This window comes from Mesoplodon mirus (assembly GCF_964341445.2).
Source record: "Mesoplodon mirus genome assembly, chromosome: 19".
NCBI lineage: Eukaryota > Metazoa > Chordata > Mammalia > Artiodactyla > Ziphiidae > Mesoplodon > Mesoplodon mirus.
In genome coordinates, this window is record NC_138995.1 from 52,987,656 (window position 1) to 53,008,702 (window position 21,047).

A 21,047-nucleotide genomic window follows, 5' to 3' on the forward strand; every position below is an offset into this window, starting at 1 on the left:
TGGTCACTTGCAGTCACCCTTCCAATTCTTTGGGCACCCCCTGAACAGTACACTTAAAAATGGTTCAAATGGCAAATTGTGATTTACTGATTACCGCCTGTCTCCCTGGCTAGAGAGGTCAGCCACGCGGGAAGAGACTTGTCTGCCTTGCTCATGGATGGATCCCCAGCTCCTAGAACAGGCCTGGCACAGAGTGGGTGCTGTGCAGTGGTGAGTAGGTAAATGGTCAAATCCACAGGCACCCACACAAACGAAGCCTGCACTCTGGAAAGCCATCCACAGGCAGAGTGGCAGAAACGGGAAATCTGTGGAAGGGGAGGGCAGCGGGACAGAAGCCCTGCGGGTTGCCGAAGGGAGGAGGAGGCCCAACTAGATGATGACCATGACCGTGACTCCCTTCACCTCGGGGCCTGCAGCAAAAACATGGCCCACCTATGTATGTGGGGAGCTTGACCCTCAGAGACGAGGCCCAACACTTCGTGGGTGCCCTGCCCACACTGTGCTTCATGTGAAAAACAGTCCTGCGACTCGCCCTGAAGGAGGGGAGGGAAACAGTCTGAAAGTCACAAAAATATATTAAAATAGCTGTTTTCTTCTCTCGGTGCTGGCTTCCCTTCTTCGTGCCCCTTACCCGCCACCCGCCACCGACTTTCAGGGAAAAAGATGCCCAGGCAGGTGCCCCAGCTGCAGCCTGGGGTCTGGGGACGTCCCTCCAGCCTAGGAGTGACGGCGGCTAACAGTCTCTACAAGCTCGACGCCACCGCCGCCGACGAGGGGGCCGCTGGGAGGCCGGAGGTGCAGGAGGGTCAGGCAGGACGCAGCGGACAGTCGGGCCTTGCCACAGGGACAGAAAACAGAAAAGAAATGAACAGAGTGAAGAGACGGAGAGAGAGAAGTCACAGCATCCGGGGGAGGGGGCAGAGGAGGGAGGGCAGCGAGGAAGCCAGGGGGGTGGGGGACACGGGAGCCCCTTCAGACGACACCCACCCTGGGGGACAGGGAGGCCCGGAGCCAGGGTTTGAGGCAGCAGATGTTGCTGAGAGGGAGGATGGGGAATGGAGGACAGGAAAAGGGCACTTGGCACTTGGAGAGGTAGAAAAGTGTGTCCTGCCAAGGCCACGGTCAGAGAGGAGAGAACAGAGGACGGGAGAGAAGGGAAAGTCCCAGAGCGGCAAGGCCGGGCCACAATGACCATCTCAGACTCAGAAAAACTGGGTGAATCCCCAGAAAGCTCAGGCTGGCAGAATGCCTGAGGGAGACAAGCAGTGTCATCCAGCAGCCGGCAGGGAGGCGTGAGCGCGCCCTCGCTGAAGACTCTGATGGAGCCTGGAGTCTGGAGAGGGGCCTGCGCCCCGCCCTTGGGCTAGAAGGTCCTGCGGCCCAGTCTTTTGAACACGCTCACAGTGCCCGCGTGGTCCATCTGGGCACCAAGGCCCTCGCTGGAGCTGCTCCCCCGGGGCCCCACCAGAGTCCTCTTAATGGTGACCTTGACCTCAGCCGAGGACTTACTCTTGGTGCTCGTGACCTGGCTGTCCTGGGCCTCCGGCACAAGGGCAGCCTTGCCCAGTCTCTGGATGATGCTGACTTTGGATAGGGACTCCGGCTTCCTCTCGAGCCCAGGTCGTGAGGAAAAAGCCAGGCGCCGCAGCGTTGGGGCGGCAGCCGTTGCCGCCGAGCTTGTGGCCTTGGCTTTGACAGTTAGTGTGGGCTGGGGACTGGCTTTGGCTGGGGCCCGGCCTAGCTTCTTCAGGACCCCGGCATACTGCAGGACAGAGCTGCTGCTGTCGTTGTCACTGTCCCAAGCCAGATCCTCGTCCATCTCTGGGGTGGCCCCCAGGCGGCTGAAGACTCCTGTGGGCTGTGGAGGTCAGAGACAGGACGAGTGAGTCACTTAGTCACTCAACATGCATTCACAGAGAGCTGCCTCATCTGTGCCTACCTCACGGGGCTCACAGTCAGGAAAAACACCCATCGGTGACACACTAGACAGTGATCAGAGTCAGGAGAGGGCAAGCCCAGGGAGCTGGAGGAGACCAGGAGAGGAAGGCTCCGTGGAGAGGGACATCAGAGATGAGATCTGAAAGCCGAGTGGAAGTGAGTCGAATCAAGAGGGAGGGGGAGGGGAGGTGAAAGGGAAGACCATTTGCAAAGGTCTACAGGTGAACGTGAGAGAAAAGGCTAATTTGGTCATTCGCTCCACAGACATTCTCTGAGTCCCAGGTCAATACCGGGCCCTGTGTTGGGCAGTGCTGGGGACCCAGCGGTGACCAAGACAGGCCTGGTCCTGCTCTCAGGGGGTTCACAGTCCAGTGGGGAAAACAGACCCAGCATCGGATATAGCACAAGTAATTCTCTAATTACGAGAGGGAATTCCCTGGAGGTTCAGTGGTTAGGACTCTCACTGCCAAGGGCCCAGGTTCAATCCCTGGGAATTAAGATCCCATGAGCCTTAATTAGTGTTCTTGGGAGGAGAGGGGAGCGCTGGAGAGCAGGGGACAGGGAGGCCTCATCTCCTCTTGGAGTTCAGGACAGCCTTCTCTGAGGCATCAACGGTTAAGAGAGTAAAGAGTGCCGTCTAAGTCCCCAAGGCAGGAATAAGAATCATATTTACGGCACACTCACTATGTGCGGCTGGAGAGCTCCACCAGAGTTACTCAAAGGTGCCACTTAAAGATGCTCACCAGGGCTTCCCTGGTGGTGCAGTGGTTAAGAATCTGCCTGCCAACGCAGGGGACACGGGTTCGAGCCCTGGTCCGGGAAGACCCCACATGCCGTGGAGCAACTAAGCCTGTGTGCCACAGCTACTGAGCCTGCGCTCTAGAGCCCGCGAGTCACAACTACTGAGCCCGCGTGCCACAACTACTAAAGCCCACGCGCCTAGAGCCCATGCTCGGCAACGAGAAGCCACCGCAGTGAGAAGCCTGCGCACCACAACGAAGAGTGGCCCCTGCTCGCCGCAACTAGAGAAAGCCCGCGCGCGGCAACGAAGACCCAACGCAGCCAAAAATAATAAAATAAAAAGTCAAAAATTTAAAAATAAATAAATAAAGATGCTCACCACTGCACCAGACAGCCCCCGCGCTACGAAGCTATACCTCACTCAGTCCTCACGACCACGCTGTGAGGTACTATACGGAGGAGGAAACTGAGGTACAAAGGGCTTAAGTGACACGGTCAAGGCCATGCAGCCAGGCGGTGGCAGAGACGGATTTGTGCCAGGCGATGGGCTCAGGCTGCGTCTCCCAAGCACATGCCGTGGTTAGGCCTGCAGGACCGCAGGTGGAGGAAGAAGAGCGGGCTGTGCCTGAGCACGTGGTGAAAAGCCTTTGAAGGGTTTCCCGAGGGCGAGGGGGGAGGGCCTGTCCTGGAGGCAGCACATGCTGCCGCTGTGGGAGAAGGGCTGGAGGGGTTCACAGGAGCTGTGCAGAGACCAGCTAGGAGGCCACTGACCTACGCAGGCAGGGAGAGGTGGCAGACAGGTGGGGACAGATGGCCCCATCAGACTCAAGACTGCCTGGAGTGGGGACGGTGGGGCACCCGAGACAGGGCCCAGGGGAGGATTTGCTTTGGGGGAAGATGCTGAGGACAATTTGGGGACATGGTGGTGGGAGGGGTCCGAGGGCGGCATCCATGAGTTGCCAGATCCCCGGGGCTGGAAATCGGGAGAGAGGTCGGGATAGAAGACAGACAGGGAAGCCACCAGTGCAGAGAAGGGCACTGGGCCTGGAAAGGTGGGTGAGACAGGGTGAGATGTATGTGGGAAATGACAGCAACAACACCCAGGGAAGACAAGAATTTGAGAGTCCCCAGTGGCTCCCCCATTTCCAACTCACTTTATTCCCCGTCGTCGTGTCTGCCTTGGTCTCGGCGCCAAGGCGGTCAAACACAGACGTCCTGTGGGGACCTGGGAGGGAAGCGAGGCCATCAGCCAGAGCCTGCTGGGCGGCCCTGTGGGCCCAGGCCTGGTTGAGCGCCGTGCAGACAGGGAGGGGTCGACACAGCCAGCCGAGACCCCAGGCAGCTCTGGTCCAAGCAGGCACCGACTGGGCCCAGTTAGGTTTTACGTCTATGTTGTCAGCTAACACTGACCTTAACCCACACACTTCTGGCTAGTGTCAAATGTGGGAAGGATCAACTAAAATGGACACTTCCGGTCCTCACACCTTAGTACCAGTTCATGAAGTGTATGTGCGGGAAGAGTTCTTAATCCCTTCTGGTTCCTTTCCCTCTTCTTCGGGCCATAGGCCTCTCAGAGAATCTGATGAATGGTAATGCTCTCCCTAAATAACAGCCTAAAGAGCCATTAACAGGAGAATGCTTACTAGATTACAGTATAGAAGTACTATGAAAATATTAAACGACCATTAAAAAGAATGAAGAAGGGGCTTCCCTGGTGGCGCAGTGGTTGAGAGTCCGCCTGCCGATGCAGGGGACACGGGTTCGTGCCCCGGTCCGGGAAGATCCCACATGCCGCGGAGCGGCTGGGCCCGTAAGCCATGGCCGCTGAGCCTGCGCGTCCGGAGCCTGTGCTCTGCAACAGGAGAGGCCACAGCAGTGAGAGGCCCGCGTACCGCAAAAAAAAAAAAAAAAAGAATGAAGAAGATGAAAAGATCTTCAATAAAAAAGTTATAGAAAAATACATATAGGAAAATGCTATTTGTGCTTAAAAAGAAAAAAATGCCCAGATATGTGTAAATGTACAAACAGATGCAGCTGGTCTGAAAAGGTTAACAATATGTGTGGGATATGGGAGTGAGGGGAGAGAGTTTGGTTTTACTGTACATGCTTTGGCATCCGCTGGATGTTTTTCCATGAGACTGTTTACAATATTCTAAATGGAACACTGTTAGGAAGACCATCTCTGCACCACCAGATTCAAATCCCAGCTATGGACTGAATCTCATCCAGACACCTCTGGCTTGTAACGATGGTTCCTACTGTTTTGGGCATCTGCCCTCAGCCAGGCACAATCACTCACTTAACAGGCAGGCTAGCACTGAATCCGTGCCACGGTCCCTCGGGGAAGAGGCGCCAGCTGAGGCACCGAGGAGCCCTGCTACACTAACTGCAGGACAAGAGGACAGAGGCAGTGATGAGTCCCCCACTACTATGGTCACCATCACTGTCCCCTTGGTCCAAGGCCCCCTGGACCCCATCAGAGCCTGCTTCTGGGCCAATGCCTGTAGGACGTGACCAACCCTGCAAGATGCAGCAAAAGCGAAACACAGTCTGTGCCCCCCAGTCCCCACTGGGGCCAGTACCTTTCACTGCCTGCTGCTGCTCCAGGATCTTACGGGTCCGGGGGGTGGTGCCTTTGGGCATGTTGATAATGTACTTCCCCTCCATCTCGGCCGTGACCCGGCGCCGCTTGGTGGGACCAGTCAAGCTCTCCTCCTCCTGGCGGGCCAGGGCTGCTGGAGGAGGAGGGGGTGGTGAGCATCTTTTGGGATGGAATGTTCTCCTGGGGTGGGGGCTGGACGCCCTGCAGAGGGCACACATGTGCCCTTTATCGCCATGCATTCACGTGACTGGAATCCCTTATCCTCCCAGCCACCCCCCAGGCCACTGGCTGAACCACCGGGAAACTCAGGGGTCTGGGCACAGTGGGGTCGCAGAAGGCTGTGGCGGGCCTCCCAGGCTCTCTGTGGCTCTGGCCCTCTGTCCCCCAGCAGGCTCACCTCCCAGCCCAGCCAGAATCCCCTCAGATGGGGAAACTGCTGGGTGGTGGAAAAGCCAGCTAGGTGGTGCTTCCACAGGTGTAATCACTTTTTAAAAATTAATCAAGGTATATACTTACAATCTGTGCATCGTGCATAAGTAAATTACACCTCAATTCAAAAGAAAGACTCCTCAAATGTGTTGAGTCGAAGAGAGCCAGTCCCTCCCAGGCTCCCCATCTTTTCAATACTTTAGAAATGAATATTAACTTTCTTGCTCATGGCGTACAAATCAGAAGATCAGAAGGAGGGTGAGGCACTTGCAGACACACGTGGCCAAAAGGGGGCACGTGTGATGGAGGTGGACAGGGCGTGATGGGGCTGCGGGCCAGGACTGCCAAGCCCCCAACCTGGGCCTCAGTTTCAACTTGGGCCAAGATCACTGCTGTGGAGATGGGTCCAACAAAGGCAGGAGAGCGTGACGGACAGAAGGAGGGCCTGGAAGCCCAAAGGCCGGAGTCCCATTCCCAGCTTACCAGCTGAGAACTGGAAGAGGAACAGTGGCCAAGCATGGAAAAGTCTGTGGAGGAAGAAGGTCTGGGAGAAGGGAACATCAGGGCAAAGGCCCCACAACAGGAAGGAGCCTGGAGGGGAACCGAGGCAGCAAGCGAGATGTGAATCCACGTGTCGCAGGGCCCAGTAAGGCCACAGGGGAAGACGACTTTATTAGTGGAACAATGGGAAGCCCTGGAGAGTTCTAGACAAGGGTGTGAAAGGATCAGATTGAAGGTTTTAAAGGATCCCTCTGGCCGCTAAGAGGAATGATAGCTTCTTTACCTTTGACCCCAGGCATCAAGCACAGGGCCGGGCACCACTTCGGGGCTCAGTGACCATCTGTTAAAAAAGACTGAACCACCCATAGTCAACAATACTGTATGTACCCTTAAAACTTTGTGAAGAGGGTAGAGCTCACGTTAAGTGTTCTTACCACAATAAAATAAAAAGTACAAAAAGACTGAAACAGCCACCGCATGAGAACTGCAGTGCACCTACGACGCTTAAAGACACCATCTCAAGTGCTTCCAGCCATCCTCTGGGGAAGGTGTCACCAGCCCCCTTCTACAGTGAAGTCCACAGAGGTGCAGTGATCTGACCAAGTCTGAACACTCTGGACACCTTGTGGCCTCCAAAGCACCCTGCAACGTTGGGAACATGTCCCCCAAATACCGTCTGCCAGCCCACATTTGCCCCCAGCTCCTCCCACCACCTGCCTGAGTCCCCTCACCGGCAGCCTTGGCACTCTTTGCTGCCATCTTGTTGGACACGGTGACAGAGATCTTGGAGGTGCTGGTGTCCGGCCGCCTGGGGGGAGTGCCGGGTGGGGAATCTCGGTTCAGGCTATTGGTGATCATCCGGGAGGCGGCTGCCAGGAGGAAAGAGGAGAGAGTCCAGTGGGGCGAGGCCCTGGGAAGGGGGTCAGGATGGGGAAGGCAACCTTGGGACCGCACGGGGAAAGGGCAGCCAGAGGCACCCTATGGCTGCACTGTCAAGACGAGCATGCTTGGGGTGGGCCTGTCTTCCCAGGAACTAGCCCGCCCCTCCCTGCCCTGGGGGCCTTTCCTGAGGCCCCAGACCAGATGGGTTCCTAGCACATTTCACCTATCAGTTACCCAGCCCTGCACTGAGCTCTTCCCTCCCCTCTCCCTCCACCAAGCTGGCCTCCAGGATCTTCCTCACTCAGCAAGTACATGCCCACTCAGGGCACTTGCTGTTCACAGGTCTGGTGTGCAGCTCCCCTAGAAGCAATGGGCTTGCTCTGGCTCTGCATTCAGGTCTCCTCTCAGACGGCACCTCCTCAGAGAATACTTCCCTGCCCTTATTACTGCTTGACATTAAAATTACATTTATTTGTTTACTGGTAGACTCTCCCACAAGACTGCAAGGCCCACGAGGAGATACTGTCTGTTTATCGCTGTATCCCCAGTGCCAACCACAGTTTCTGGCACTTCACAGGTCTTCAGTAAACATCTACTGAAAAGATGAACATGGTCACCAAAAGTCCCAACACCCCTACTAGACACGCTCCACTGTAAACCAATTTTATAGATGAAGAAACTGAGACTCGGGGAGTGGGGTCACTCAGCCAGGGCCCTGGGCATTGTGGGTCTGGCTCCAGTTGGGCTGGGGCAAGAAAAGAGGTGACCTCCCTCAGGGGTGGAAAGCAGTCTCTGGCCCCCCTGAATTCTGTGGAGCAGAAGGGATGTCCCAGGGTGCAAGGTGGGCTACAGCGAGCAGACTGGAGGGCCAACTCCAGTGGGGGGAGGAGACGGATAGTGTCTCCAGGTGCAGCTGCTGCTAGCTTCAGGGTGCGGGTTTGCTGAGCTCTTGGGGAAGCCCTGCAGGGAGGGGAGAGGGGGAACCTTCACGCTACTACCACTTGCTCAGCAGGCCCAGCACCAACCCCCGCCCCACAATGGCTTTCAGACTTTGGTATTTTGTCCTACCTAACCCCAAGAAAGCCTTCTCTCTTTCTGCCATGTGCTGTCTCTCAAAGCCTCCTGAAGTCCCCCATAATGACCCTCAACACCTGATTATAATTCCATATTGCTTGGTTACTTTTTAAATTATAACTACAACATACAGAAAAATACATCAAACCTACACAGATCGTTTAACATCAATTCCCATATACCCACCACCCAGGTCAGGAACTGGAGCACTGTTGGCACCCAGAAGTCCGGGGATTGGCCCTTCCCAACGAGACCTTCTCCCTCCCCACCACCCAGGAAGAAATGGTCAGTTTTCAGGCCTGCTCACTGCTGTTGATGATTTGGCATACACCCTCCCGTGATCTTCCCAAGACATTTCTTCAGCCCAATAGGGTGGCTTTCTTTCTTTCTTTTTTTTTGGCCTCGCCCAGGCCCCAGCAGTGAAATCGCCGAGTCCTAACCATTGGACTGCCAGGGAATCCCCAGGAGTGGCTTTCTGATGAGTGGCTGTGTGGAATCTGCACCCAGAGCCTCCGCTCACAGCACTCTGACAGGCCAAATGCAACACGATCGGGATTTTCTGCTACAAAACATAAGCAGTTGAGAGGGCCTGCCTCTTGCAATGGACACAGAGGGCAAGGTCTTGCTTAAAAGGGATATGATGTTTTCTCACGCCAGGTAAGCATCACCTGGGTGGAGGGAAAACAGCTCTGTCTGTGAGCGACTGAAGCTGAGCTGCAGTCAGATGCCAGAGTACAACGAACTGTTCTTTGTTTCTCCCAGTGCGGACACACGTGTTCAATATTACAGAGTGTACACAAGTGACCGGAATGTTTTGGGGTATGCTTCTCCACCCTTTTCCATCTGTGCCTGTTTCCCCTACTCTTCTAGCTGCCTATTTTCTCCATCAGTATTTTTGTTTTAATTTTTTAAACTTATTTTAAACTATTTAAGATACTCAAAATGGCATAAAAAGTACATACTACCTGATTACATTTATAGAGGTTTGAAAGACTGGCAAAACTAACCTAAGCTGTTAGAAATCAGGGCAGTGGATACCCTTGAGAGGTGGTGAGTGATGTCAGTCATCTTTTCCGTTTCTGGATTTGGATGCTGCAGGCTACACGCGTGCTCCATTTGTGAAAAGTCATTCAGCTGCCCCTTTGTCATCGGAACCCTTTTCTGTATGTCAGTTGAGGGAGACCATTGAAGAAACGAACCCAATTTGTTCAACCTCCCTTCATCCATGCCTTTGGATAGGCCCTGACCACACTGACGCTGGGCTTAGCCATGTGACTGGCTTTGGCCAATGGGACAGAAGCAAATGTTATACAAGCAGAGACCTAAGAGGTGCTTTGCACATTGGGTCCTGCCTTCTTATGCTGCTTTGGGGAACCCTACAATCACCACAGTGTAGATGAGCCTGGGCTAGCCTGCTGGGTAATGAGAGACATGTGGCCAAGTCACCTCTTTTGGCCCAGATGACACCAAGCCAACCATCAGATGTGTGAGGGAGGCCATCCTAGATCAAGAGATCTAGGAGCTGCCAAGTGACCACTGAGATCAGCTGAGCTGTCCCAGAGCAGAAGTGACCAGCCAAGTCACAGAATCATGAGAAATAAAAGTCTGTGTTTTCAGCAACATGGATGGACCTAGAGATTATCATACTAAGTGAAGTAAATCAGACAGACTTAAAAAAAATGATACAAATGAACTTATTTACTAAATAGAAACAGACTCACAGACAGAGAAAACACACTTATAGTTACCGAAGGGGAAAGGCGGGGGGGGCTGGATAATTTAGGACTTTGGGATTCAAATATACACACTACTATATATGGAGTAGATAACTAACAAGGACCTGCTGTGTAGCACAGGGAACTATAGTCACTATTTTATAATAACCTATAATGGAAAATAATCTGGAAAAATATATATATATAGGGAGTTCCCTGGCGGTCCAGTGGTTAGGACTCCGAGCTTTCGTTCCACTGCAGGGGGCACAGGTTCAATCCTTGATCAGGGAACTAAGATATATGTGTGTGAGAGTGTGTGTGTGTGTGTGTGTGTGTGTGTGTGTGTGTATAACTGAATCACTTTGCTGTATACCTGAAACTAACACAATGTTGTAAATCAACTATATTTCAATAAAAATTTTTTTAAAAAGTCTGTGTTTGGGGCTTCCTGGTGGCGCAGTGGTTGAGAGTCCGCCTGCCGATGCAGGGGACACGGGTTCGTGCCCCGGTCGGGGAGGATCCCACATGCTGTGGAGCGGCTGGGCCCGTGAGCCATGGCCGCTGAGCCTGTGCGTCCGGAGCCTGTGCTCCGCAATGGGAGAGGCCACAACAGTGAGAGGCCCGCGTACCACAAAAAAAAAAAAAAAAAGTCTGTGTTTAAGCCAGTTTTGTGGTGGCTTGTTAAGCAGCGAAAGCTAATTAATACGTATGTTAAATTTTTTAAGTGTCACACTGCTGAAAAAAACAAAAGTATAAATACAGTTGATTCTTACCATTCAGATTCCATTTTGTAAATTCGCCTGTTCACAGATTTATTCGTAACCTCAAAACCAATACTCGTGGTGCTCTGTGGTCATTCACAGACATGCACAGAGAGGCAAAAAACTTGAGTCGCCCGACACACGTTCCCAACTGAGGTCAAACAAGGTGACGCTCTGCCTTCCTGTTGCAGTTCTCACTTAGTAAACAAGTCTATTTAGCGCCACAGTCTATTTACGGTCTCCTTATTGCTATTTTCAAATCTTTGTGCTTTTTGTTAGTGACTTTGCTGTTTAAAGTGGCCCCCAAGCATGGTGATAAGGTGCTGTCTAGTGTCCCAAGTTCAAGAAGGCTGGGATGTGCCTTATGGAAAAAATACGTGCATTCAATAAGCTTCGTTCAGGCATGAGTTTTAGTGTTGCGGGCTGTGAGTTCAATGTTTATGAATCAACACCATATATTAAATAAGGTGTCTTGGAACAGAAACACACATAAATAAGGTTGTGTATTGGTCAGATGATGATAATGAGAATATGGATTCCCCTGGGAGAAGTGATTCAGTGTTCACTGACTCGGTGTTCGCAGTGGCTGTGTAGAATGGAACGACCACAGACGAAAATCCATTGTATATACAGCCACTCACTACCTAAGAGAGGAGAGCCTCGGACGGCTTTGCTTCCACCTCTGCGAACTCCAGGTGTGTCCCCTTCACTGCCGGAGTGTAAGAATGAAGGAAAGGAGGGCTGAACACATGGGACTCACCGCTAGAGGCGCCTCGGCGAATCTCGCCTGGAAGGGGGCTGGGACTGCAGGGTACCGACTCAGTGGCAGCTTTGCACATGTCCTGTAAAGAAAACAGGCGCCTGGTTACCATGGGGACAGGGGCATGAGCTGGCGGAAGAGGGAACCCAGATATCTGAGCAAAACTCGGGGGATCAGAGCCTGAGCTGTTAGAGGTTTCAAAACATTTCCCTCCTAATCATAATGAAGCATCGGACAAACCCAAACTGAGGGACAGGCTACAGAACACCTGACCAGTACTCTCCAAAACTGTGAAGGTCATCAAAAACCTGGGAAGACTAGGAAACTGTCCCAAATCAAAAGAGACTAAGGAGACGTGAGAAGTAAATGCCAGGTGGTATCCTGGAACAGAAAAAGGACATTAGTGGAAAAACTAATGAAATCCAAACAGTCTATAATTTAGTTAGCAATAGCATACTACTAACGTCCATTTCTTAGTTTTGACAAATGGACCATGGCTGTGGAAGATGTTAACATTAAGGGAAGCTGCGTGAAGGACGTGCAGAAACTTTCTGTACTACTGTTGGAACTTTTCTATAAATCTAAAATTGGCCTCAAATTTAAAAGTTTAAAGAAATCATTTTGCTCAGTGACCTCCGTGATAACTCAGCTAACGCCCCTGGCTTGAGAAAGCCCTCACTGCGGGCTCTCGTCCTGGATGGGGGACAGACGAAGGCCTGTCCCTGGGATGGAGGAGCCACTAAAATTGACGAGAATAACCCCAGCAGCCGTCACTCGGTGAAGTGGAGCGCTGGAGCGCGCAGCTCTGAAGCAAGCTTCCTCCTCAGTCAAGAGGAGGGAAGAGTAAGTGAGTTCATAGTCGTAGAGGATGAAGACAGGGCCTGACAGGCCACGGCAAGTGCTTGGTAAGTGCAAACTACCATAACTAAACAAGCTCTTCACTCCAGGCCTGGCCCTTGGTGCCACATACACTCTCTGGTAAATGGCCACAGCGACCCCATGTAGCAGGGCTGTGTGAAAAGCCTGTTTCAGAGACTCGGGGAGGTGAAATCACTAGTCCAAGGTCACTGTAAGCAGAAGGGCCAAGAATGGAACCACCATGTTGTTGGCCAAGCCACCAACTGGGTCCCACATAGAAAGCTCCTGTTCTGGGGACAGAGAAAGAGTCCTGGTAAGGATAACTATCATGAGGAGGATGAGAACTAGTAATAATAATACTTATAGCGAGCCCCTACCGCGGCCTGCTGTCTACACTGTCCTAGGGCGTTATAGAACTTCGTACTCGCAACCCTCCTGCGAAACTGGTTTGCCTACGTACATCCTACAGGTGGAGACAGTAAGGTTCAGAGAGGTTAGGCAACATGCCCGATGTCACACAGCAAACAGTGGAACCAGCCTTAGAATCCAGTCTGCCTACCTTTACTTCCAAGCCTCCAGTCGGCTCTGCCACTGCCCCTCTACCCCACCCTAAATCCAGGGACAGAGGGGTCGAGGGGAGCACCCACCTGGCGGTGCACCACCTTGGCATGCTTGAGGATGGCAATGATGTCGCCCACCACAGTCACGCCCAGCTCATTCATGATTTCCTTGTTGAGATCCAGCAGCATGCTCTTCTGGATCCTGCAGGGGAGGGTCAGCAGGGAGGTCACAAGTGGGCCAGGGTGGGTGGGCCAGCCAGCCCCCTGACTCCCCTCCCTTCCCCAAGTTCAGCCCCGTCCCCTCGGCAGCCTTACCTATTATCCACAAACATCACTGCGTAATTGACAGCAGGTCCCGGAGGAATGCCGGCTTCCTTAAAGAACTGGATCCACTCGGAAGTGGCTGCGGGGTGGGGGCACGGACAGGGCTCATTATTACATTACTCTCCTTAGAGAAGAGCAGCAGCAAAACCACAGCAGCAGCGGCTCCCACAAATTAAATGCTTATCAAAGGCCAGGCCCTGGGCCTGAGAGCTTTGCATATACGATGGAACTAAGCCGGCCTGACAGCCCTGTGAGTTAAGCAGCATTGACGCCCCCATTTTGCCAGTGAGGAAATTGAGGCAGGGAGAGGTCAGGGGACTCGCCCCAGGCCACCCTGCTAACAAGAAGCAGACTCCCCCAGCCCCTGTGCTTCCATACTGCCCTTCTCCTTGCAGCTCTACCCTGGAGCTGACCCGCAGCAATCACCCCCCCCCATGTTTGGCCAATGACTGGTTTGGGGGAGCCAGGACTCTGGGTTCTCCACCCAGGTCCCCATCAGCAGGTGCGGGGCCAGCGGGTGACAGGATTCATAGGCGGATGGAAAGAAGGGTTGCAGAGCTGACCCCTGGGTGTCAGAAGCAACCCCCCTCTACACACACACACACAGAAGCAGCCCGGCCTCAGAGTGAGGCCAAAGCATAGGCTTTGTTTGGAGCATGGGTTCAGATCCTGGCTCTGCCATCTCCCGGCTGAGGGACTTTGGGCAAGGTAACGTTTGGTGCTTCAGTGTCCTCTAGGGTAATACACTCAACAAGTACGTACTGAGCACTTGGCACACACCAGGTCCTCCTCTAGGCACTGGGGATACCGCAGGGCACAAGACAGAGTCCCTTTGCTCATGGAGCTGACAATCTAGTGATAAAAGCACTGACGTCCTTGGTCATTGTGCAGACTAAAGAGAAAGTCCACAAAAAGGGCTCTAAGCGGCACGTGGCCCAGAGGATGTCCTCAACCCACTGCAGCCATCATGATGATGATGGTGATGAAGGGGATAATGGTGATGATGATGCCACCGCTACACATGGAGCCAAGACCAGGCAGACCCCATCCATGTAGCGTTATTGCTTCCAAAGTTCTTTCTTGGCCTCTTGGGTGTGACCTTCAAACTGACCCTGACCTGTCAGGCCAGGTGTTAGAGAAGATCATTGGTTCCAAGGAGAACTTTTTTTTTTCAAATTTTAGTATCTCCGAAACTAGGATTTACCTCACAGTTGATGGTGTGCCACAATTTAATTGGCAACATTTTTTTTTAATCTTTCTCAGGGTACATAACAATCCATGCTATTTTAGATAAGAAGAAATTTGATGTTACTATGCCCATTTTGCTGATAAGACAACTGAGGCTCAGAGCAGGGAAAGAGACACACTCTGGATGAGACACTGCATGGGTGGGGGGTAGGGGGCTCAGGCGCATCCCCTCCCGAAGAGGCCCCTGCCCACCCAGCCACAGGTCAGTCTCCCTGGGCCTGAGGCAAGTGAGGAGCTCATGCCCTCAGGATATCCTCCACCAGCCCAGAGGAAAGGCGGACCTTTTTCTACTTTTCACAGGCACTATCCACCTGTCCAGGCATGGTGCCCTGGGTTCCCTTAGCCAAAAGCAGGCACCTTTGTCTAAGTATCAAAAACTACCACAATAGTTCCATTTATGTGAAATGTCCAGAAGAGGTAAATCTGTAGAGATCTATAGGGACAGAAAGTAGATTAGTGGTTGCCAGGGACTGGGTGGGAGAGCAGGGGGGAGGGGGGAGTGATTGCTAATGGGTATTCAGGTTTTGCGGGGAGTGATGAAAATATTTTGAAATTGATTGTGGTGACGGTTGCATAACTCTGCGAACATAGAATATAAAGACCATGGAATCGTACACTTCAGTGAATTGTATGAAATGTGAACTGCCTCTCAGTTAAGCTGTTATTAAGGGGAGGAAAAACCCCACATAGGTTGGGGGTAGCTAACTGCCTGAAGCAACGTCAAGGAACTGCAAAAGTCCTCCTGTCTGGTCCTCACCATCATTTCGTGTCCTACTAAGGAGGAAAGTATGCTGCCAGTTAAATGATCACAAGCACCAGCTGTAAGATGAACCCCCATTTCAGAAATATTAATATGGGCCACAACGTGTGTCTTGGACTCAAGAGTGGCTTGCTGTACACACCAGGAGACATGCACTAGAAGATTCACAGCAGCTTGTCTGCAACCCAGAAACAATGCAATATCCACCGACAATAGCATTGACAAACAAATGGTGGCTGCTCACACAATAAATACTACGGAACAGTGCAAAGCAAAGAACTGCAACTACACACAGCACCAGAGATGACTCTCAGACACTGTGCTGAGCAACAGAAGCCAGACGCAAAAGAACTCATGGCATGATTGCATTCACTTAAGTTCAAAACCAAGTCTATAGGAATGTTTTCATTCGTGGTACAACTATAAGAAAGGTAAGGAGAGATTATCACAAAGAGAAGATAGTGGTTTATTCCATCTGGAGGAGGGAGGGGGTGTATGATTGGGTTGGAGCCCTCAGGGGGGCAGGCAATATTCTAGTTCTTTTTTTTGTGTGTGTGTGTGGTACTCGAGCCCCTCACTGTTGTGGCCTCTCCCGTTGCAGAGCACAGGCGGCTCCGGACGCGCAGGCTCAGCGGCCACAGCTCACGGGCCCAGCCGCTCCGCGGCACGTGGGATCCCCCCGGACCAGGGAACAAACCCGCGTCCCCTGCATCGGCAGGCGGACCCTCAACCACTGCGCCACCAGGGAAGCCCCGGGGGTGTTTTTTTAAAACCTTTTTATTGAACTATCATTTTCACCCACAGAAGTACACACAAGTCGATACATTTTCATAAACCAACATACCCATGTAACCAGTACCCAGATCAAGAAATAAAACATTTCCAACATTCCAGAAGCATCCCCTGCCTCACATTCCCTAGGCAGTCACTTCTCCCTGCCTCGCAAGGGCAATCAACACTTTCTAGCAGCATAGATTGATTCTGCCTGCTTCTGTGCTTTATATAAATAGAATCATAAAGGATGCACTCAGATGTTTGCTTTTAATTGCTCTTATGACCACACAAATATGTTTTAAGTACTTTTCTATATGTACAAATCTCCAAAAATTTAAAAGCTACCAGCTAATAATCTCTGTGCTTTGGCAATCCCCAAGTAGAGAGTTCAAAGAGAATGTGGTGATAAAGCTCATGAGAATAAAAACAGCTAACATTTGCTGAGAACCATGCCCAAGATTTCACATGCAATAACCTCCTAATCCTTACAACGTCCCAGGATGTTACTATCTCCATTTTACAGGTGAGAAAATCGAGGCTCTGAGAGGTCATATGAGAAATCTGCTGGACTTCAGGACTTTATGGCCTGAAGTTCTTTATGGCCAAAATACATTGTCAGCAGGCCAAGATACAGAGCGGAGGGGGATAGGCCCTGAGCAGGCCCTGGCCCTCCCTCCACGTTCCCCGGAGCACAGCTGTTCCTGCCAGTGACCAGCCCTCCCTCCCCCAGCCTGCTCCCGCCACCAAGGTCATACCTCACACAGGGCAGAGGGGAGAGGGGGCCCCAGAGAGAAGACTCACCCATGGTTACAGAGACCATCCTCCCTCGCCTTCACTCTGCTCCCTGGAGCCTGCAAGAGAGAACAAGAGGAGAGCCCCCATGAGTCGCCGCCGGCTAAGTGTCCGTCCCTCTCTCGCTGCCTGTCTGCCTGCCAGAGGAGAGTTCCTGGGCTGGGGGCTCACAGCCCAGGAATAGCCTGGAGCGGCTGGCAGGAAGTCAGCCTGGGGCAGAGCTGTCAGCACAACTATCACTCCTGCCTCGGGTAAGGCCCAGAGGCAGCAAATGTCCACATCTCCATTCCCACACACCTCACAAGTTTCTGGCTGGAATAAGAGAGGGACAGAAAAAAAGACACCCCCTGCCCAAGACCTTAACCCTAAATACTCATTGCATTCACCCATTCAAAAACTCTTTCCTGAGAACCTACTGTGTGTGAGGCACTGTTCTAGGAGCCAGGAATACTGAGGTTAACAAAAACCAGAGCTTGAGGACTTCCCTGGCGGTCCAGTGGTTAAGACTCCACGCTTCCACTGAAGGGGGCACAGGTTCGATCCCTGGTCAGGGAATTAAGATCCCACATGCCGCAAGGCGCAGCAAAAAACAAACAAACTCCAGAGCTTGGCATCTAGGTGGGGACATGGGAAACAGGGAGACAGAGAGTAAACAAGCAAACCAGTGGACAATATCACGTGTCAGAAAGGCTTTCGCGTTATGGAGAAAACACAGAGGGCCCGGGGAAGGGAGGGCTTGCGATTCTGAATGGGTGGTCAGAGAAGAGCTCTCTGAAGTGACAATGTAGAGGCCTGAAGGAGGTGGAGGGGTGAGCCGTGCAGTTTTGCAGAGGAAGAGTGTTCCAGGAGAAGGTACAGCAAGTCCAGTGCCCTGAGCCAGGAGCCCATCTGGCATGTCCGTGGCGCAGCAGGAACAGGGGAGGGAGAAAGGAGGCAAGTGAGAGGGGCCAGAGCAGAGAGGCGGGGCACCAGTCAGGAGGGGGTCCCAGAGCAGAAATGGAAAACCAGTTTTCTCTTGGGGAAGATCAGCAGGTGCCAGAAAGGTGTTAAAGACATATTAGCCCCAACGGAGACTTCCTCCTGCACATGAACAGCAGTGTTGGAAGAGAACTAACAGAAATCATTTCCTCACCTGATGCTTCGCTACTACCTGACTCCAGGACCACCTGGCCCGTGCTGCCCCAGCCCAAACTGCCCACCTGGCCCGCCTCCTCTTCTCAGTCCCTGCCCTCTCCCTCCACGCTGCTCCCCTCCACCCACTCCAGCCCCCAGTTCTGATCCTTTTCACCCACCCCGCCTCCGCCTCCTCTACAGGGTGCAGAAGGCCCACTGTCCAGCACCTTTCTGTTTACCATCACGTACAATCTGCCCGTTCCCGCACCCCCCCCCCATTATGATGGTATCACAGAGATAGTACAAGAGTAAGGACTCTGGAACCAGACTTGCAGGATTCAAACCTGGCTCTACCACTTACTAGCTGTGTGACCTTGGCAAGGGACTTCACCAGTCGGGCTTCAGTGTCCCCATCTGTAAACCGGGATGGTACAAACATTATTTGCCTTAGAGGACTGCTGTGGGGTTAGATGAGTTTCTAAGTACAAAGCGCTCAAGAGTGCCTGGTGTATACTAAGTACCTACTCTAGAAGTGCTGGTTCTCCTTATTCCCCCGGCCTCCCACCACAGCTTTCCCTCTAACACCCAAGTGCTTTGCCTGCCACCCACTTTTTTTTTTTTTTTTTTTTTGCGGTACGCGGGCCTCTCGCTGTTGTGGCCTCTCCCGTTGCGGAGCACAGGCTCCAGACGTGCAGGCTCAGCGGCCACGGCTCACGGGCCCAGCCGCTCCGCGGCATGTGGGACCTTCCCGGACCGGGGCACGAACCCGCGTCCCCTGCATCGGCAGGCGGACTCTCAACCACTGCGCCACCAGGGAAGCCCTGCCACCCACTTTTCACACAGAATGTCACCTGTGCCTGGAATGCTTGCTCCTCCTGTCCTCCTGGCAAGCTCCCCATCACTCTGCTTGGCTGCCACCTGCTTTGTGAAGCCTTCCCAAAGCCCCCAGATGTGAGGCTCTCTCCTTTACTCCCAAGTAGGATGAACATGACCACGGACATCACTTCACCCTGTACTTGGCTCCTAAGATCCCTTTTCCCTTCGGGATTTTACCACTGGACAAAGACAACACAACCAACATCTCTCAAAGAGCAAGGCATGGAGAGGCTTCAGTAAGTCAGACAGAACAACAGCATTTCACATACCAAGCACTAACTATGCACCAGGACCAGTGCCAGGCATCACACTGATGCCTCACAACCTCCTCATGAGTGAGGACTATAATTAGCCCCATTTTAATCAATGAAAAAACCAACTCCTTGTGGTGCAGTCATTTGCCAAATGCCACATCTAGCAAGCACTTTACTAGGATTCAAAAACAAGTTCTCCCTGATTCCGATGCCCATGCAGGAGCTCCTGCTGAATGTTCACGTGCCAGGCACTGAATATGTTCACATCTCCATGACTCCTCACAACCACCGCAGTAAAAAGTAAAAATGATCTCCAAGTTACAGATTAGAGTGGCAGGTCCGAGGCCACACGGCAAGTAACCACAGGGCCAGGGTTTGAACCCAAGTCAGTCAGTGGCTATGATTGACACTGGTCAAGGGATTACTATGCGCCAGGCACTGTGGTCTGTCTTTGCAAAGTTTCAGTTAACACTTACTAGGAGGCTCTAAGTACTGGTATCCTCCCACTATAACTGCAGAATTCCCTGCTGGACTCAGTGTCCTCTCTCCACCACTAAAAGCCCATCTCCAGCACTGACTTTCTGAACAGTGAAGATTACATAACATTAACAATAATAGAAAAATGACAGCTCCCAAAATTCAAGTAATCACCATGCACCAGACTCCTCATCCTAAGCCCTTAGAAGGCTCGGCTCCAAATCTCGATTTTACCACTTCCTAACCCTGACTCTGGGGCAAGTGGCTTAACCTTTCTGGATCTCACTCCCTTCAACTATAAAATAAGAATGATAGGAGTTATTGTACATCAACTATACTTCAATTTAAAGAAAAAAGGATAAGCCTATCTATTCTTAAAGTGCTTAGCAGGGTTAAAAGAGTTTATAAACGCCAAGCCCTTAGAACAATGTTCAGTAGGTTTTGTACATGTGCATTAAATAAATCTTAAGCGAGTCAGAAAAAGGGTAGGACAGTCACTAAGCTGATGTCAGTCATATGCAAAGTGTGAGCTGAGAACAGAGTATAACTTAACAGGGTCCATGGGATCTGACAACATAGAACCACAATAGTACAAGTTATTCCCTTTTCAATTCTTTCAGTTTCTGTCTACCATTTAATAGACCGTTCTGCTTCCATTGGAGTTCAGGTTAAGTTTTCCTTCTTCTCACGGCCAAAATGCTAGTTTTCCATTAATAAAGCAATACAAATTTTCTTTCTCAAATGAACTGACTGGAGGATAATGCATCAGTTTTTAAGAAAAAGGAAAACGTAATACTAAGGGATTTGGCAAAATTTATCAAATGGTAAGTGGCAGGATGTCGATTTGCCCAGCTCCAGATTCCAAGTTCTTCCTATCGCCGTCTCTGAGCTTCCTTCCTCCTCTCTTCCTTGCAAGTCCCATCTACACCAATGACTCTCAGAATCATTTTTATTATAGTCCCAATCCACTGAGCTCCTGCTCTATACTGTCAGATCCTATGCTAAGGAGTTTACACGCACATTTCATCAGCATCCTCACAATGACTCTATGATATTGGGGCTATTAGCCTTCGTTGTATAGACGAGGAAAACGAGGTTCAGACAGGTGAAGGCACAGGTCCACTACCACAAAGTGTAGCTAGGTCTTGAACTGAGATCTGTTGGCTCCCAATTCCACGCTCCCACACCCAGATCTTCCACACCAAGTACAAACATCATCAACAATACAAACAATAACAGTATAGCAACCAAGTGAGCAGTGTGCCAGGCGCTGAGCTAGGGGCTCCGACATGCACGAGCTGACTTCTCACTCCAACCCATAAAGAGGATGCCATAGCCAGATTCTGATCCCCATTCTACAGAGAGGAAACTGAGGTTCAGAGAAAGAAGTAGCTTGTCAAGAGCCGAGTCGCACAGCGGCGCCAGGACTGAGTCAGGAACCCCGGGCGCCATTCATCCCCACCTCATCCAACCCAGTCCCACCACCCACGGCCCGCGCCTCACCTGGCCCTCTGGGCCCGCGCCCACTCGCGCCGCCCGCCCTCCCACCCGGCGCGCCAACTATCAGACCCTCCTCCTTCGGCCCGGCTGCCCGCCCCGGAAGCACCG

General features: G+C 52.1%; 1 protein-coding gene across 6 annotated transcripts; it reads right to left on the minus strand.

Moving 5' to 3' along the window:
* Positions 1 to 557: 557 nt before the first annotated feature.
* On the minus strand, positions 558 to 20,987 carry LOC309795566 (uncharacterized protein C19orf47). Of its 6 annotated transcripts, XM_082608032.1 has the most exons (10): positions 18,194 to 18,265; positions 17,136 to 17,333; positions 16,729 to 16,778; positions 13,137 to 13,224; positions 12,909 to 13,023; positions 11,404 to 11,485; positions 6,943 to 7,080; positions 5,262 to 5,414; positions 3,834 to 3,904; positions 1,201 to 1,858 (listed from the first exon to the last, which is right to left on the minus strand). In XM_082608032.1, the coding sequence occupies exons 3-10, from the start codon at positions 16,745 to 16,747 to the stop codon at positions 1,364 to 1,366; spliced, it is 1,161 nt and encodes a 386-aa protein (XP_082464158.1). In that variant the 5' UTR covers positions 16,748 to 16,778; positions 17,136 to 17,333; positions 18,194 to 18,265; the 3' UTR covers positions 1,201 to 1,363. The 6 variants fall into 6 exon arrangements, with proteins under 6 accessions (XP_082464161.1, XP_082464158.1, XP_082464157.1 ...); XM_082608035.1 differs by lacking the exons at positions 17,136 to 17,333; positions 18,194 to 18,265 and adding an exon at positions 558 to 834 and having other exon boundaries at positions 1,510 to 1,858; positions 5,262 to 5,411; positions 16,729 to 16,772; XM_082608031.1 differs by lacking the exons at positions 17,136 to 17,333; positions 18,194 to 18,265 and adding an exon at positions 20,943 to 20,987.
* Positions 20,988 to 21,047: the final 60 nt, after the last annotated feature.

Coding starts and splice junctions, on each gene's coding strand:
- LOC309795566 (XM_082608031.1), bottom strand. Junction 7,081..11,403: donor TCGCCGAGGCGCCTCTAGCG/GTGAGTCCCATG, acceptor TCCTCCTGGCAG/CCGCCTCCCGGATGATCACC. Junction 1,859..3,833: donor ACACGACGACGGGGAATAAA/GTGAGTTGGAAA, acceptor TGACCTCCACAG/CCCACAGGAGTCTTCAGCCG.